At 37.4% G+C, this 18,065-nt stretch overlaps 1 protein-coding gene across 2 annotated transcripts; it reads left to right on the top strand.

The window, feature by feature from the left end:
• The first annotated feature begins 278 nt into the window (after positions 1–278).
• Positions 279–14,963, top strand: LOC125235182 (4-coumarate--CoA ligase 1-like). 2 transcript variants are annotated; one of them, XM_048141645.1, is made up of 8 exons: positions 279–524; positions 7,790–8,000; positions 10,563–10,928; positions 11,319–11,504; positions 11,835–11,956; positions 12,599–12,766; positions 13,391–13,561; positions 14,510–14,963. In XM_048141645.1, the coding sequence occupies exons 1-8, from the start codon at positions 324–326 to the stop codon at positions 14,798–14,800; spliced, it is 1,716 nt and encodes a 571-aa protein (XP_047997602.1). In that variant the 5' UTR covers positions 279–323; the 3' UTR covers positions 14,801–14,963. The 2 variants fall into 2 exon arrangements, with proteins under 2 accessions (XP_047997602.1, XP_047997603.1); XM_048141646.1 differs by lacking the exon at positions 279–524 and adding an exon at positions 1,798–1,857.
• The last annotated feature ends 3,102 nt before the right edge of the window (positions 14,964–18,065 follow it).

Raw genomic sequence — 18,065 nt, 5'->3', positions numbered from 1 at the left:
CAATGTACCTATTTCCTGACAACTTGCCATTTTAGCCATATCATCGGAATCAACACGAAACGACAGTTTCGGCAAGTCGAATTTCTCACAATTTATTTACTTATTTGAATACTTATGATTTTAATTTAAATTATTAAATAACTTCGTTCCTTCCAAGCCTGTTCAAAGTTATCATAGAATACCTAGGTCTATTTAAAATGTGGCAATAGGCAGTCCTTCCTATACACATGTCCCTAACAACAATAAAACAAACTAACACCGGTTGACGAAACACGCTCATTTAGATCAGTCGTACGCGAATCGCAAAGAAAATCGCTCGCACAATGAACGGCCTAGCGCGTAAACTAATATCCAGTGAATTAAAAAAAATAAAATGGCAAAGGAAACTCTCTGTCAGCACGTCTTTGAAGAAAGACGAAGATTTTATTATAAAGTCCTTTCTGCCGGAAAAGAAAATTCCTGACATGAAACTGTTGGATAGAGTTTGGGTGGAGTCCGCGGGATTTAAAAAGTTTATTGCTTTGGTAAGTTTCATTATTCTAACAAAGGACGATTTTTATACGATTAACAAATATATCGTCCGTAATTATAACAACCCAAAAAAAAAAATTAAGTAATGATCTCGATAAAGTGCGATGCTTTTTCGAAAATATATCGCGGAGTAGATTTTATTACGGATCCATTACCTGCACATGTAGCTTATTTGATAAGTTGGTATTCGTTATGTCTATTGCTTACGAATTCTTCTGAATGAATTAGTGCGTAGGTAGGTAATAATGTAATAAGTAATGCGTATTTAGTGTAATTTAAATGTTATTTGTAGGTACGTATAATTAGCAAAATCGTGTGTAGCTACTTAATACAATTCAACAAGATTGAATTTGTTACGTGTTTTTGCATGTGAGAAAAAAACCGGTCAAGTGCAAGTCGGACTCGCCTACCGAGGGTTCCGTATCTGGACAAACTTTCAATAATTACAATAATCATGTTTCTCATAGGTAATAACTTTAAAGACTTAACTAGAAGTATAGGTATAGCGCCATCTATCGGATGGTCGCGCGATAAATGATAAAACATTAGGCCGTCCCTATCGACCTTACAAATATAATAGGGACGGCCTGATATTTTATCATATCATATTTATAAACGGCAAAAATCAAAGATGGCGGCTTAAATGTATGGGATGTCGGTCGTCCGATATCGGATCGGATAATGTGAAGACGCACTAACCTTAAGGGTTTATTTTGTACCTTTTTGGTACGGAACCCTAATAAAGACAGTCATTGAAATCCTGTCACTAAATAAAAAGGCGGCAAAGATAAATGTTGAGGCGCCATTCAAGTACACGTATAGGTAATTTCTGTCGAACTAAATAGGTACCGGTGTCGTAAAGTAGGTAAACTTTAATAATTTACCTACCAACGTGTTTCGTACTTTACTATACCCAGTCGCTATTCGGTGAAGGAAAACAACTCTAAGAAACCGAAGTAAGCCATATAAAGCCCTAGTTTTTTCCGGTCTAGGTTGAAAAAGTCAGATAGCAGTCGCTTACGTATTAACTGGAGTCTATTTACTTGCGCTAAATCTTGGTTTTAGTCATAGGAGATAAAAGATAGCAAGTAGCAACTAGGCAAAAGTATTTTTTTTCTCTTGCGTAAGCCCGGTTCACATTATTCCAGTAGCATTCCAGTCCAGCAATCCAATCCAGTACTGGAATGCTACTGGAATAATGTGAACCGACACTGGAATGCACTGGAATGTACCATTGCCCTAGCAATACAGCGAGGAAACGCTGCCAGCGTAATTGGCACTATGTCGCAGGCGGAACAGCTGGATGGGGTGTTTTTTTTTGTGTGTGTAAGTACTTAGGTAATATTTATAATTTAAGTTACCTACTTTTATTTTATTATTTATTATGTTTTAGGTACTTAAGTTATCAGTATCAATATTCAATCCTTTGTATAAATAATCATTTTGATAAAGTTGTTTATTTGTATAAACTGAAAACATCAAACTTCAATCGTGCTGCTACGCTTACGCTACAATGGCTTAAAAGACGACCCTTGTCTTGGTTTCAAGTAAATTTTGTGAAATGTATTAAGTATTGGCGTTTACTCGTACAGATTTTGGAAAAAAAAGATACAGGGTTTTGAGAAAAATAGTTATTTGTTTTACAAGGGGGCAAAGTATTTGTTTAACCGCACGTGCCAATATTGATACCCGAGCGAGCGAAAGATTCCAATATTGAACCGCGAGCATAGCGAGTGGTTCAAAAAGTGGAATCTTGAGCGTTGCGAGGGTTTCAAGGCACGAAGGTTAAACAAACTTTGCCACCGAGTGAAACACAAAGTTTTTCACCACTGCAATACGAACAAAATACTGACTATAAAACATCAAACTAAATCAAATCCATCAATCTATTCAATATTTATGATTCAAAATCATCATTTATAGGTAAATTCTATCGCTTAAAACATCAAGTTAAAATTTGTATGAAATTACTTTGATCTCTTGTGGATAAAATGCAATTTTGCTATTTGTTTTCGAATAGTAAAGTAAGCCTTTAACAGTTGGTGTGGTGAAAAAATCTTTTTTTATTGTCTATTAAGCCTTTGTATGTTGTGTTGTGGATAAGAATAAAGTTATATTAATATAAAAATAAAATAATAAAAAAAAATAAAAAACCGGCCAAGTGCGAGTCGGACTCGCGCACCGAGGGTTCCGTACAAACCTGCAAGGTTTACAAAGTTCGTTCATTACGACAATCGAGTCATAACTATGGTATTTTTATTGCAAAAAAATGGGTAGTAAGGTTAAAATTATTTAAAAAAAATATATTATGTGATGTAACTAAAAATTTATGGTTTTCGTAATTTTTCCTTTATCTATGCTATAAGACGTTGCTTCGTACCAAATTTCAAGATTCTGAGTTCACGGGAAGCACCCTGTAGGTTTTGATTCCCTTGCAAGTGTCGAAAATTTGCGGCATAAACGGCTGTATCTTTTGATTGCGTTGGCTTAGAAGTTTGATTTTTTCACAGCTTCAAGGGAAAGTAGACCTGAGTAATTGATATAAATTTCAGCTTCATACCTCCACGCGTTCCTGAGAAAAAGGGTCTTGACAGACGGACGGACGGACGGACAGACGGACAACAAAGTGATCCTATAAGGGTTCCGTTTTTTCCTTTTGAGGTACGGAACCCTAAAAACAAAAAAAATGTTTATTTCGGACCAATTAAAAATACAATTAAGACTTATACTATATATACAAATAACTAAATAAATAAAAACATAAATTTATTCAATAAATAAAAAGTGACTAGTATGTACAATCTTAAACAATTAAAATATAATTATCAACTAATAAAAAAGACCTCCGCGAGCTGTACCGGGTGCAAAGGTGCCCATTAAACTTGCCGCATTGCCGCGTTGGATGGCAATGGACAACAGTTTATACAAATAAATAAATTAATAATTACAAATAAAATTAGAAATAAACTACTCACTAAATCCACTCCGAGTCCCTCCCGCTGCAAAGGAGCCCATCACGCTCGCCGCGTTGCCACGTTGAACCGCGATGGACAACCATTGCAACAGGAACGACCCGGAGCGGGGGTCGTGACCACGCTCGCTCAGCCTCCCGCCCAATTCTCTAATAAAGGTTTTGGCCTCTGCGCACCAACAGCCAGTGGTTTCTACGGCAAGAGGGACAAAAATATAATTGGACAGGACCGCGTATTTTTCCCGCTTTCGAGCCGCCGCCGCTTCAGCCGCCGCCCCCGCCGAACGCACGGTGCGGCTAAGGTGGGAAGCAGCAAAAGTGTTGACGCACGTGGCATCCCACAACAGGCATCTGCCCCTCTCCCAAGGGACCAAGGTTAACCCGTCGGGCCTCTTCCCGACCGATCGGCTGAGACCTGGTGGCTCCAGCACGCACGGTGTATTCGCCGAGACCAACGCCCTCCGTACGATATCGTTTAGGGCGTGATGACGAGGGTGCCTCCCTGCACACCGACAGCAACTCAATGCGTGATGACCGTCTCTCTCCACCATGGAACCGCAGATGCATACATGGGGTTCACATACACTGCAGCCCAGGCGGAGAGCCACGGCCACCCGCATCGAGTCATTGTCAAGGAGGGTACCCACATAGGGAGAAGGAAGAGCCTGAAGCCACGCGCCGGACTCTGGTTTAGACAATGCGTTGAGCCTTGCCTTGTCCACACCCACCGCATTCTCCAGTAAGCCATTGAAAATCCGCTTCACTCCCACATCGTCCCAAGATCGCTGGCGATGCCGGGCCACTAACTCCGGCGGAGGCGTAACCGGGTTGAGAATTTAACCGACCACGCCGCCAAAGCATCCGCAGCATAAGGTATGGCTATCTCGTCACCATTCGAGGATAAAATTTGAGTGACGAGGCAGCCTACTCCCGCTGCCGACGCCAAGAAGGCAGGTAGGCTTACGTCACGCGCGCGCCGAACACCTAGACCACCAGTCCGAATGGGAAGCGAGGCCAAATCCCATTGATATGGATCAAGGAAAACATTCAACAAAAGCTCTAATAACTCCCTTAATACCATATCAAAGGCATCTAAATCTGCGGGGAAAAGCCAAGTCGGTACGGTGCGCAAAAAGTAGGTCAACTTGGGAACGGCAAAACATACCCGCAACAACACAAGAGATACGTGTGCAGATAGTTGTTTTAGCCTTGCCCTGGCGGTCAGGAGAAGCTGCCTACGTATGTATCTCAAAGGCTTCAGGTATGCCCTCAGGGAAGATAGGCGATCCAAGAAGATGAAAATTTCGGGATGAAAGCTCCTTAAGCCCGGGAAGAAATTCATTAAACGAGGAAGAAAGCCGAGAATTGGCACCGCAGGGAAATAACTCGCACTTATTAGAGTTCAACTCAAGTCCCAGTTCTCGAAAACGTGGAAGCAGAGTGATAAGATCCTGTTCTACCACTTCAGGCCTGCCCCCAAGGGTACCGTCATCTAAGTACCAAATATTCAACGGGGATTTAAGCGCCGATATAGCTTTATGAATAGTGAGGCTGAAGACAAGGGGACCAAGTGGGTCTCCCTGCTGGGCACCGACCTGGGAAGATATGAGGGACCCATTAAAAAAAAGATTGGAGGGGGACGCATACACCTGAAAAAGATATGGATACAAAGAGGGTAGCTTTTCCCTGACCTCAGCTAACAGGACATCACGCTCAATGGTATTAAAGGCATTTTTAACGTGTAATGTATAATGTGTGTTAATATGTATAAATAATTCTCGTATGCTTAAATCGTGAGGAAGCTTCATTATTTATGATGATAAACAGGAGATAACAAAAACATAATTATTGTATATAAATAAAACTGTAAATATCTAATTATCAGCAAAGATCTTCGCAATAACAGTAGGTACGTACATATGTAATTTATTACGATTTACGGTGCTACGGAACCCTACACTGCGCTTGGCCCGACACGCTCTTGGCCGGCTTTATTTCTTGTATGGTTATTGATAGAATAGTTTAGAGGTCGTCGATGCAAAGTTACCTTAGCCGAGCTCTAATTAGTCAGAAGAAGAACTACCTAAGTACCTATACCAAATTCACGGCTTAACTTAAAGTCACGGCTTTGTTTGAGCATTTCTTTTTTTTTTGCCAATATTTTTTTTTTACTGTTTTAGGGAATTTTAGGTCAATTGTACTCAGAATCACGAGCTCGTACTTTCAATCTCACTGGGAGACAAAAAGTGTCCCAGAATTTCCATACATTTCTTTTTACTCTTTTGTTACCCCATACAACATGTACGGAAAATGGTAACAAAATAAGAAAAAATCGTATGGGACAATTTTTTTAACTACTAGGATTGAAAAGGCTAGTAATTCTGAGTAGTAATAGCATATTTTTTTTTTCAAAAATATCACACTTCATAAAAGTGGCAAAAAAAAAAAAAAAAGAAATGCTCGTTTATGTTTAGATTTACAGCTAAACATTTAAAAAAATAACTAGGAAGTTAATATTGCGATTAGCGATCCATGGGCTTGACCTCTGCCGAATGTCAATTGCCTACCTAAACATATAATTTGGGTATATTTTACCTTATCTAATTTTCAAGGATGAGCAACAAACTACAAAGTACCTATACACAGTAGAGATGGGCCGAATATTCGGTAAATATTCGGTATACGGCATATTCGGCAAGTTTTTCAATGTTTGTATTCGGCCGAATAATTCGGTTGCATTGCCGAATATTTACCGAATAAACAAAGTAAATAATATTGAACCGAGAGCGTAGCGAGTGGTTCAAAAAGTGGAATCTTGAGCGTTTCGAGGGTTTCAAGGCACAAAGGTTAAACAAACTTTGCCACCGAGTGAAACACAATTTTTTTTTACCACCAATAGGTACGAACAAAATATTGACTATAAAACATAAACTAAATCAAATCCATCAATTTATTCAATATTTATGATTCAAAATCATCATCATCATTCTCTTGCCCTTATCCCAGTCACTTGGGGTCGGCGCAGCATGTCTTTCTCTTCCATACATCTCTGTCACTCGTCATCTCATCATTAACTTGTTTTAGTTCCATATCATGTCTCACACAGTCCATCCACCTCTTCTTCGGTTTTCCCCTCCCGTTACTTCCACCACCTTCCACATTCATTCGTAATACCTTTCTCGTCACATGCCTTTCATCCCTCCGCATTACATGTCCATACCATGCTAGTCGATTCGCTCTTACTTTTAAAAATTCAAAATCATCAAATATAGGTAAATTCTACCAGCCAGTTTAAGACATCAAGTTAAAATTTGTATGAAATTACTTTGCACTCTTGTGGATAAAATGCAATTTTGCTATCTGTTTTCGAATAGCAAAGTAAGTCGTTACCAGTTGGTGTGGTGAAAAGATATTTGTGACCTCGACCGTACCTACACGTTTATGTTACGTCAGGACTCAGGACACGTCAAGGCCAAGCCCCCTATTACGCATTTTTAGATGATAACATGACGTTTACTAACCTTGGCAAATTGACAGTAAACAAGGCCTTTGTAAGCAGGTTTTGCTAAACCAAGCCAAGTTTACGATTTCTAACCTTTTCGACCATGTCAAACTCAAACGCTGTTAACTGTGGTGTGGGTGATGGAATAGCAGTATCACTATTTATTTTTTCTTTTAACCCCTTAATTACCTACATTTTTTGGGAATACAGGCATAAGCTTATGTATGTAATTTAAAATGGAAAAGGGGTCAAAGCGACAGAACCGGCAAAAAAGCGTTCGTGGACCTTGTGGTTAAATATGGCGAAGTACTTTAAATAATACTGACTAAAGTGACCGAAAGTTGACGATTTATGAACAATGCTGACTCGGGACATAAATTGTCTTTCGAGTTGAGGTCAAACATTGGCAAGAAGTCACAAGTTATAATACTGTCTTGTTTGAATTTCGATCTTAAGAAAATGCCATACGTACAAAAAAGTACAATACAAGCTCAATAGGTATCATTTAGAAAACGATTGTCCACTTTTCTGTTGAATATACACGCTATTGTCTTTCATGTAGATTATAACTAAAATTGCAACATTTGTGACTGTTGTCTATCTTTGTGAGAAATTACTATGTGGGTTTCCATTGTAGAAGGGTTCTGGGAATAAGGGGGTCAGGTAATGCGAAAAATTAATTATGTCCGCGAAGAATATGTATCGGTAATTTCCCACAATGTGTAGAAAAAACAAACTAATAGTACCTACATTACATTTTAAATTAGGTACGTCTTTTGTTTCAGGAATGTGCCGAGACAAAAAAATCGTACACGTACGAGCAGCTTCAGCGCAACACGGCCATTTTCGCGACATCTCTCCTGAAGAAGCTTGGCTTGAAGCCAGGCGACACCGTGGCTATAATGCTACCCAACTGCCCGGAGTTTGTGGTGACCGCTTTGGGGATCGTACAGGCTGGCTGTACCATGACGACTATCAACCCTATTTATAAAGAATGTAAGGATTTTTTGCTATTCTTTCTTTGTCTGTCCTTCACTCATCGTGACAATCTTGTGAATCTTGATTTTGCAGGTCATTTGTAGCTCAGCTGGGCATTTTCCGAATTTGGGTCCCCCCAATTAGCGTAAGTTATTAACAAAAATTAACTCGCTGTCAGTTTTGTGACGACAATTAAGCATAAAATCTGACTAAAAATTTACTTTTTTCACATTCTAAATGTAGATTATCGCTTAAAGTTTATGTAATTAACACAAAAACAATATTTTTATTGAAATTTCATGCTTAATTATCGTCACAAACCTGACAGTGAGTTAATTTTTGTTAACAACTTACGCTAATTTGAGGGTCGCAAATTCTGAAAATGCTCAGCTAATTAATTGGGATATGAATGCAATTAGTTTATATCTTATCTGTAGCTTTTGAAAGGCGAAGAGAGTTATTAAATAAACATAGAGGTCAGTAAAGTCATAGAAACGGATATGTTATGTTCGGATTATTCATATAAATAATTGTTGCTAAACGATAATAATATTATTGAACCATTTCGTTTTATCTATTTGAATAGCCCAAACAATAACATCTCGGCAATGGAACAATAAATGTCTAGTTTCAGTTACAGCTACATATTGCAGTGTTTTTTATATAGGTACTTTGATTGAAAGTGGTCAATAAATAGGTACCTATTTTTAGTCGGGTAAACCCCGCAATTGTGGGTTTGGTTATGAAACAATAAAAAATTGTTTAATATTAATATTGTCTTCGGTTACCGCGATAGTTACTCATGAAATAAAACTATGGAAACGGATTAAATCGCGTATAATGAATTTAAAATACATCCCGACGTTTCGAACTCTTTACAGCGTTCGTGGTCAACGGGTGACTGAGGAAAAATTAAAATGTGCAAAAGCTACCCACTTACAAGAAATATTAACGAACCATGACCACAAATAATATAGATTTCTAAGGCAGGTTCACACACTATTAATAAAGCCAGTTATACAATATTCAAAAAAATTTACCATTACTCTGTTAAAAAATAATTAACCAATTACCCAATAATAATAATTAACCAATTATTTGTAAATAGTTAACAAAAATTAAAATTTGGAAAAAACCCCCGACCGCGACATAGCAGACCTAGACCGATTTTCATGAAACATGGCTAGGAACACTCCCGACTAACTCAGCTTTCAGACAAAAAAAACTAAATCTAAATCGGTTCATCCCTTCGGGAGCTACGATGGCACAGACAGACAGACGTCTAGACAGACAGACAGACACGTCAAACTTAAAACTGTCATTGAAAAAGTGATTATGATTTTTAATCCAAAGTGTGATACGATAGTAGAAACGAGTAGATAATCTTTATTGTTTAATATCGACTTTTATTACCAGCTTATATCCGTTCGTTAATACATGTCACGTTATCAAATCACCACACATGAGCTGCGCAAATTCAACTATACCTATGCGTCAAGTTCTGACAAATATTATTTATTTATTTATTTATTTATTTAAACTTTATTGCACAAATTATCAATAAAAAGTACAAATGGCGGACTTAACGCCTTAAGGCATTCTCTACCAGTCAACCATTGGGCAAAACAGAGATAGTTATAGTTTGGTGCACAATATTATAGAGCCTGTATGAGATTGTAATGATTAAATACAAGTCGATACCTACTATTATAAAATAAACATACACAAATACAATAAATAAACCTACATATATATTAGTATAATACAAATATATAAATAAAATACACATACATAAATAAATAAATGTACCTAGTGCGAGACATCAAGTAGACTTTAATTTCGAATGTTTGCAAATAAGTGCTTACGCAACTTGCTTTTAAAAGAGAGAGATTTATTATCATTATGAAAGAAAACTTTGGAACGGATTATATTCCATAGTTTTATTTCATGGGTAGGCCTGATTTAGACGGCGTGCGAACTCGCATGCGATTTTAGTTACATTGCGCGCTGTTGAGGTGACATACAATTTGGCACAGCCATCAAATACCGCAATATAATAAAACTCGTATGCGAGTTCTCGTACCGTCTAAATGGGCCCTAACTATCGCGGTAACCGAAGACAATATTAGAGGTTAGGATATTTTCATTAATTAAAAAAATCTACATCCATATCAAAAGTTATAACTGTTACAATGCTTATAGAAGCGAATTACCTAAGTATATTTGCCTATATTAAGAAATATCTACAGTTGATAGTCTTATCACATTTAAATTTTTAACATTCTGTTACAAAGAAATAATCATATTTGCGATGATGGAATTCATCGATCAGTCATTTTTCGTTTCAAATATCGAACGTTTAAAAAGTGAACTGACAGTTAATCATAATAGTTGATACCTCCTACCTGAATTCAGACTAATTGTAGATTTACTACATACCTATATGTATGGATGTAGATAAACTTATATATGCAACTGTACGTAATTAGGCATTAATGTTAATACATATTATTTCCCAGAAGAATAGGGGTTTAGGGGTATCAACAAGTATTATAGGTAAGATTTTATTTTTTATTGCAGTAGAACTCACACATCAGTTATCTTTAACCAGTCCGAAATTAATAGTGACGACTTCACAATGCTACGATACAATAATAAAAGCAATGCAGAATGCTAATCTAGATATGAAAATTATAATAAAAGATAGTTCAGAAACACCAATACCAAATGGAACGACCAGATTCAGAGAAGTGGCAGAAAATGGTGAAATTGATAATGCTCTTTTGGAAAAAGTTGAAAAACGCAAGCCTGATGATGTAGCCGTCATTCCATTTTCGAGTGGGACCACTGGTATGCCGAAGGGAGTGGAGATCACTCACAGAAATGTTATTGCAGCTATAGAAATTATGGACGAGGAAAGAAATTGCTATCCAATGCTTGCAACTGGTAAGTTGTAAATGATACAATTGCAGTAACATCAGTATTAACTTACAACTTACAACCGTTGTTCAGGTCGACATTCATAATTATTGTAGTTTTTGACCGGTAGGTGATACTGGTGATAGATATAAATAAATAAATATTATAGGACATTTTTACGCCGATTGACGTTCTACGGTAAGCTCAAGAAGAAGCCTTTTGTGTTGTGGGTACTCAGACAACGATATATACAAATACTCATATACATACATACATAGAAAACATCCATGACTCAGGAACAAATATCTGCTGTGCTCATCACACAAATAAATGCCTTTAGCGGGATTCGAACCCGGGACGGACATATAGTATCTCTTCTGAGTTAGTTAAGTGGAGTATTATCGTTTCTACTTTCAGATTCGTTCCAAGATGTAGTTCCGTGTATATTGCCATTCTTCCACATCTATGGGCTGGTTATTAATCTACTCGGGCATCTATCGAAAGGGTGCAAACTTATAACCATGACTACGTTTTCTACTGGATTATTCTTAGATATTCTTAAAAATCAAAAGGCCAGTCTCCTGTACATAGTACCTCCTATTGGTGAGTAAAATATAATTATGTATCCTTATCCTCATACTTAGTAGGTAAACAAAGAAATCATTTCACAGAAAAGTGGCTCGAAATACCTACTTATCGTTATTGTCGAAAATACATGCGTGACATAAAAAAGTCTACTCTGTCACGCCTTTATTTTCCATTAAATGTGTGCTGTTGATAGTGATTCACAGCATTCTCATTTTTCGAGGGCGAAAACAACACAACTAAAATAATTTTGTCCCAATAGCTGAACCATTTTCATATTGCTTCAATTAGGTATGTGATATTACGCTAAGTACATTAAATAAGATCTTTAATTCCCACTATTTCCAGCTGTCTTATTAGGCAAACATCCAGATGTGACCAAAGATCATTTGAAGCATGTAAGACGAATCACAAGCGGCGCCGCTCCGTTGTCCGCCTCTGATGTCCAATTGGTGATGGATAAAAGTAACGTAAGTGTCTTGGAAACTTATCAGCATTTTTTTTTAATTCTTATTTTGATATTCAAATCCTTTTCCAAAATATCTCGCTTCTTTAATCAATTATTTCTTGTTTGTCTCTTTCTTCATTCCAGCATATGGTAAGGTACAGCGCGGCAATTCTCGACTGGGGGGCAAATGTAACTGGTCCATATTTTCCATGTTTTGCAATGTTTGCATTATTAAATAGTGTGTGGAGTGTAGTGATATATGGTAGGTGTGTTCAGTGGATACATGTAAAACTCAACATCATAGTGTAATAATGGAAAAAATGGATTAGTTACAATTGCCCCCCAGTCGAGATTTGGCCCGCTGTACCTTATTCGTTGTTATCATCTTTGGGCATGTTCGCTGTACTATATTTTTCTTAGTCATAATTCCATGCGAACTAAGTATAAGACCAGAAATGAATGCGCTAAAGTAAGAAAAAAAACAATCAACAAATTAATAAAACACATGGCATAGGATTAAAGATGACCAATTCAACGACGACAATCGCGAAGTAATAATGAGTAACGAAAGCAGAGAAAGGGGCAAATTTAAGAACTCGACAAGGCTACCGTTTCTACAGTATTTTCACTGCTTGCTTTGCTAAACTACCTCAAATATTGACAGGGTAACCTAGCATTCGGGCAGGGATACGGAGCAACGGAGATGACCTCATTGACTACGGCAAGTCTGATCGGTAGTACCCCAGACTTCGCCGCCAGCGGGGTGCTAATGTCCAACATTGAAATGAAGTTCGTTGATCCCTTGACTGGGAACCCGGTTCCAGCTGGGAAAGTAAGTACCTACAGTATATTATTATTTCGTTTGAGACAAACATTTGTAAAAAAATATAATTGTACCAAGTTCTTTGGCCCTAAGGCCAGTAGCACCAAACCGTCTGTCTGTCACCGTTAAAGCATTAATTAAATTTGTTTGTATGGGAAAATCCATAGACCTCTGCTGCGTGATGATGATGTGTCTGTCAAATGTGGTTAATGCAACTGGTCCTTAAAGGAACAGATGTTTAGTTACTTAGGCCGATGTATCATATGTTTATCACAGAAATATGATCATCGGTCTGTAATTCTGTATGCCTCCCTTTTTCTCCAACGTGAAGAGAAAGGATGGCATGTTGCCTATGATCATTATTTCTATGATAAACATATGATAGTGGACTATCGGCCTTATACTGACCGGAAGCAACGAGTAACAGGCTTCTGTTTGGTCAGACCGATATTCCAGAAGGTCCTATCCTTCCAGAAGGTCTTTTTCTTTCAGTTTAAATAATTATGGTCATTGGCCACTGGTAATTGAAAGTTACGGTCTATTCTGGTTCCTTCTAGTATCTTTGGTTCACAAACTTCTACTGCTCTGCAGTAATTAAAGAAACCAAACAGTGTCATGGAACTCGTTTTTCAGCCAGGAGAAATGTACATACGAGGACCCGTAGTCATGAAGGGATATCACAAGAATGAACAAGCAACTGCAGACAGTTTGACAGAGGACGGCTTTTACAAGACCGGCGACTTGGGCTACTACGACAAGAATGAAGGGCTTTACGTCACGGACAGAATCAAGGAACTTATTAAGGTTTTTTATTATGTTTTTGATATAGAAACCACAGGCCCAGTAGCCGAATGGCATTTCTACGACTCGAAACGAAAACGAAACGACGCGAAAGGTAGTCTCGCTCTGTCGCGCCAATACGCAAGAGCGATAGAGATAGATATCTACGAGCGTTTCGTTTCGTGAGCGTTTGTGCATTCGGCTACGCACGCATTGATGTCTAGCCGAATGGCATTTTCGCGACGCGAAACGAAAACGAAACGCCGCGAAAGGTAGCCTGGCTCTGTCACGCCAATACTCACGAGCGATAGAAATAGATATCTACCTGCGAGCGTCTCGTTTCGTGAGCGTTTGTGCCATTCGGCTACGCACCCTGATCTTTAAGTAATGACGCCCTCATGCGCCTAGAAAGCAAGTCTAAGTATTACCCACTAATCCTACTATATAAAACGAACCTTTGCCCAGTCACGTTTTCCTCCATAAAATTAACGTAGACCAAACATGTCATATTGTTATCTATACTTTTCAAGGTTATTCATAAAAAAACGGGTTTAACCTGAGTTGTTATTGTATTTTACTTGATAATTTGGCAACATCATACATTTTAATTTACCTACTTGAATGAAATTGGTAACTTATCAACAGATATTTCGGTACATCGATAAATATGTCGATGATTCAACGATTTTGACTCTGTCGTTATATCCTTTATTTTGCCTATTTTATTGATTAAAAGTCTCAATGATGTATTTGCAAGCCAAGTAATAAGAAGGTATAGAGCACTAGTTTTGTTTGTGCTTAGAACTCAAGTTTTGACTTAGTAACTTTGTTTGGACTGCTTAGAAGTTTAACAAAATAATAGTCTCCAGACGTAGGTACCCCTTTAAATGGAGGTGCTATAGAAAAAATACCTATGACCTCTTATTCTTTTAATATTCATCGTCTCACTGCTACCACATTATCAAATTCCAGGTTAAAGGTCTCCAGGTAATGCCAGCAGAATTAGAAGGCATCCTGCGATCTCACCCTGCCGTAGCTGATGCAGCGGTCATTGGCATCCCTCATGAATTCTACGGCGAAGCACCAAGAGCATTTGTCATACCTAAACGCGGGTTCAAACTCTCAGAAGAGGAACTGCAAGGCTTCGTGGCAGAGAAGGTGGCACCCTACAAGAAGATAGAAGAGGTAGTCTTCGTAAATGATATACCAAAGACGAATACGGGAAAGATTTTGAGACGAGAGTTAAAGAAAATGTATGCGTAAGGCGCTGGTTTGGGTGAAATTTTATTAGTGAGATGATATGAGGAGTGTCTTTTCAAAAGGGCTTATTTCCATTTTATCTTTTTTTTAAACTATGAATGCAGTTTTTCTTAGTATAGAAAATTACGTGTTGTTTTGAGATTAAAGCTCAAAAAGTCTCGCCTTGATCTTTAAAAAAAAGAGTAACATCAAAGTTTAGAACAAATTTTGAAGAATGTGTAATGATTATTTATGTGGGTAAACCAATGTATGTAGTACAACAACATTGATATCAACTAACTTAATACAAAATCCAAAAATAAAATAAAACTATTTTAAAATAATTACATTTACGCTACAAGGCCACAACAAAGGGGCTTAATTCCCAAAAGTTCGCATCAAAAGTGCTTAATTCTCAAAAACATAAATATGGTAATTAAATATTTATTTAGGTACACATGTTACGTTTGATGTAATCATAGCATTAACGTCAACTTACAATATTACAATTTTGCAAATTAAACATTAATTTCAAAATCAATACCGTGGAATTATGTTTTTCTCGATTTCCCAAAAAAAGTTCAAAGTGGAAATAAGCCCTTTTGAAAAGACACTCCTCATATAGGCACTGGTCCCACCGCGAGCTAGTAAGGTAAGTTACTCGCCCAGCGGTGAACATCCAATATCGCCGCGTCTCTTTTATTTGCACGGGAGACGGGAGTACTTATCTTTTGTTCGTTTTTATAGCCGATAGCTCATAGTTTACTAGCTCGCGGTGGGACCAGTGCCATAAGTGTTTGTGCAATAAGTACCTATGTAATGTTTAGTCAATGATAAACGGTTGAAGACCGTCATAATTAGGATGTATTCGTTTGTTTATTTATGACAACTAACTAGTATGGCACTTTGATTGTTTTTCTCGTTTTAAAGAAATTATTAATTTGGGTATTTAGGTACTTAATAAGGAACCCAATTTGATATGTATTAATGGCGCTTGTAATATGTGTATTTAGGCGGACAAGCAGCGTCACATAATAAAGCGTATCACGTCAGTCAGTCTTTTCGCACTATTTTAAGTGCCATAGGGACGCACAGACGCGGTAGTGTTTATCAGTGATCACACTAGAGACATTTGGAGGTTATTTTTTATTGAAAATAAATAGCAGTTTTATTTAATTTATGATAATTTTATTTAATTTATGTTAGAGAAAAAATAAACAAGGGACCATCCACACACAGGCGACGCATGTCCTGAGACGCAGAACGGACATCAGCGCCACGCCGCCGGAATGTAATTTAAAAAACGTCTCCTCAGTACATTTTGTATAGGTAAGGACGTAAGACGCGCCCCCAGGCGACGCGTCCCTTGCGCGTCCTTCCTATACAAAATGTACTAAGGAGACATTTTCTAAATTACACTCAAGCGACGCGGTGCTGACGTCCGTTCCGCGTCTTAAGACATGCGTCGCCTGTGTGGGTTGCTACTAAGGTAACGGTCGTAATTATTTATATGTACCTAAATACACCAGCTGGATTACATCTATCTATATATATATAAAATGCTAACGCTAATGTACGTATGTCCGGGGTTTTCTCTATCACCATCAATTCCAATCAACCCCCCGTTGGCGTGGTGAATACCCCTTGGTCTCTAGATGAAAGTAAGGGAGTTTGGTCGCGGTGGGTGGAAGCGGGTGGCTGTGGGTGGCGAAAATGTTAAAAAAATATATATCTGTCCTTCTTCTATACTGCACATCTGTACTTCTGTATCACGCAATATAATTTTAAATGTGTCAGGCAATATAAAAAATGTGGGTAAGTGCATCTGTACTTATACATCTGTACTTCTGGAAAGTTCTAAAAATTTCTGGAATGATCTAGAAAAGTCCAGAATTTGTGTAAATGTTTCAATCGATCTGGAATGTTCTAGAAAGTTCTAATATTTTCTAGAATAATCTAGAACGTTCCAAAATCTGCAAAACTGAATGTAGTTGATATAGAATGTTCTGGAAAGTTTCTGATATTTTCTAGAATGATCTAAAACGTTCCAAAATGTGTAAAACTGAATGTTTTTTTATATAGAATGTTCTAGAACGTTCCAAAATATGTAAAACTGAATATAATTGATATAGAATGTTCCGGAAAGTACTAATATTTTCTAGAATGATCTAGAACGTTCCAAAATGTGCAAAACTGAATGGAATGTTCTGGAAAGTTCTGATATTTTTTAGAATGATCTAGAACGTTTCAAAATGTGCAAAACTGAATGTAGTTGATATAGAATGTTCTGGAAAGTTCTGATATTTTCTAGAATGGTCTAGAACGTTCCAAAATGTGTAAAACTGAATGTAGTTGATTTGGAATGTTCTAGAACGTTCCAAAATGTGTTAAACTTAATGTAGTTGATATAGAATGTTCTGGAAAGTTCTAATATTTTCTAGAATGTTCTAGAACGTTCCAAAATGTGTTAAACTTAATAAGTTTTACATATTACAGAAATTTCTACATTAATCCAGAAGTATTCAGAGCTTTCTAGAACATTCCATATCGATTAAAACATTTACACACATCCTGGACTTTTCTAGATCATTTCAGAAATTTTTAGAACATTCTAATTAACAACATTAAGTTTTACACGTTTTGGGACGTTCTAGAACATTCTAGAAAATATAAGAACTTTCCCGAACATTCTAAATCTAAATATATAAAAGAAGAAACTGACTGGCTGACTGACTGACATATCAACGCACAGCCGAAACCGCTGGTCCTAGAGATTTCAAATTTGGCACGTAGGTTCCTTATATAATGTAGAGGAGCAATAAGAAAGGATTTTTCAAAATTCACCTCCTAAGGGGGTGAAATGGGGGTTCAAAGTTTGTATGGGGAAACAAGATTAGTTTGACTGTTTTATTCGAAACTTTACAGGAGGATTCCTAAAGACATATGACTAAATACATGTTTCAGGTTTTTTTTAAATTTTACCCCTAAAAGGGTGAAAAGAGGGTGATAGTCAAAAAACCAATATGGGTCGTTTTTATGGTTTTTTGGGTTGCTCATCACGATAATGACAACGCTTTTAAAATCTAACCAGGCGGAAGTGAAATACCTTTTCCTTTGTTGTGGTGCAATGGGGTTTAAACATCAAAAATAGCCATATGGATTTCTTTTTTATGTTTACTTCTGGTTCAAGAGATTTCAAATTAGAAGAGCACTAAGAAAGGTTTTTATTTTAAATTCACTGCCTAACATTTGACAGGGACAGGGACGGGGTGGGGCGGGGCGGGACGGG

Source organism: Leguminivora glycinivorella, chromosome 17 (assembly GCF_023078275.1).
Source record: "Leguminivora glycinivorella isolate SPB_JAAS2020 chromosome 17, LegGlyc_1.1, whole genome shotgun sequence".
Classification (NCBI taxonomy): domain Eukaryota; kingdom Metazoa; phylum Arthropoda; class Insecta; order Lepidoptera; family Tortricidae; genus Leguminivora; species Leguminivora glycinivorella.
Note: the sequence above shows the minus strand (reverse complement) of the source record. Positions and strands in the feature narration are given on the sequence as shown.

Bases quoted from the DNA above. Each gene is read 5' to 3' on its own strand.
- LOC125235182 (XM_048141645.1), top strand. From the start codon at position 324: ATGAACGGCCTAGCGCGTAAACTAATATCCAGTGAATTAAAAAAAATA. The intron at 10,929-11,318 runs GTAAGTTGTAAA...TTCTACTTTCAG, and splicing joins CTATCCAATGCTTGCAACTG to ATTCGTTCCAAGATGTAGTT. The intron at 11,957-12,598 runs GTAAGTGTCTTG...AAATATTGACAG, and splicing joins TGGTGATGGATAAAAGTAAC to GGTAACCTAGCATTCGGGCA.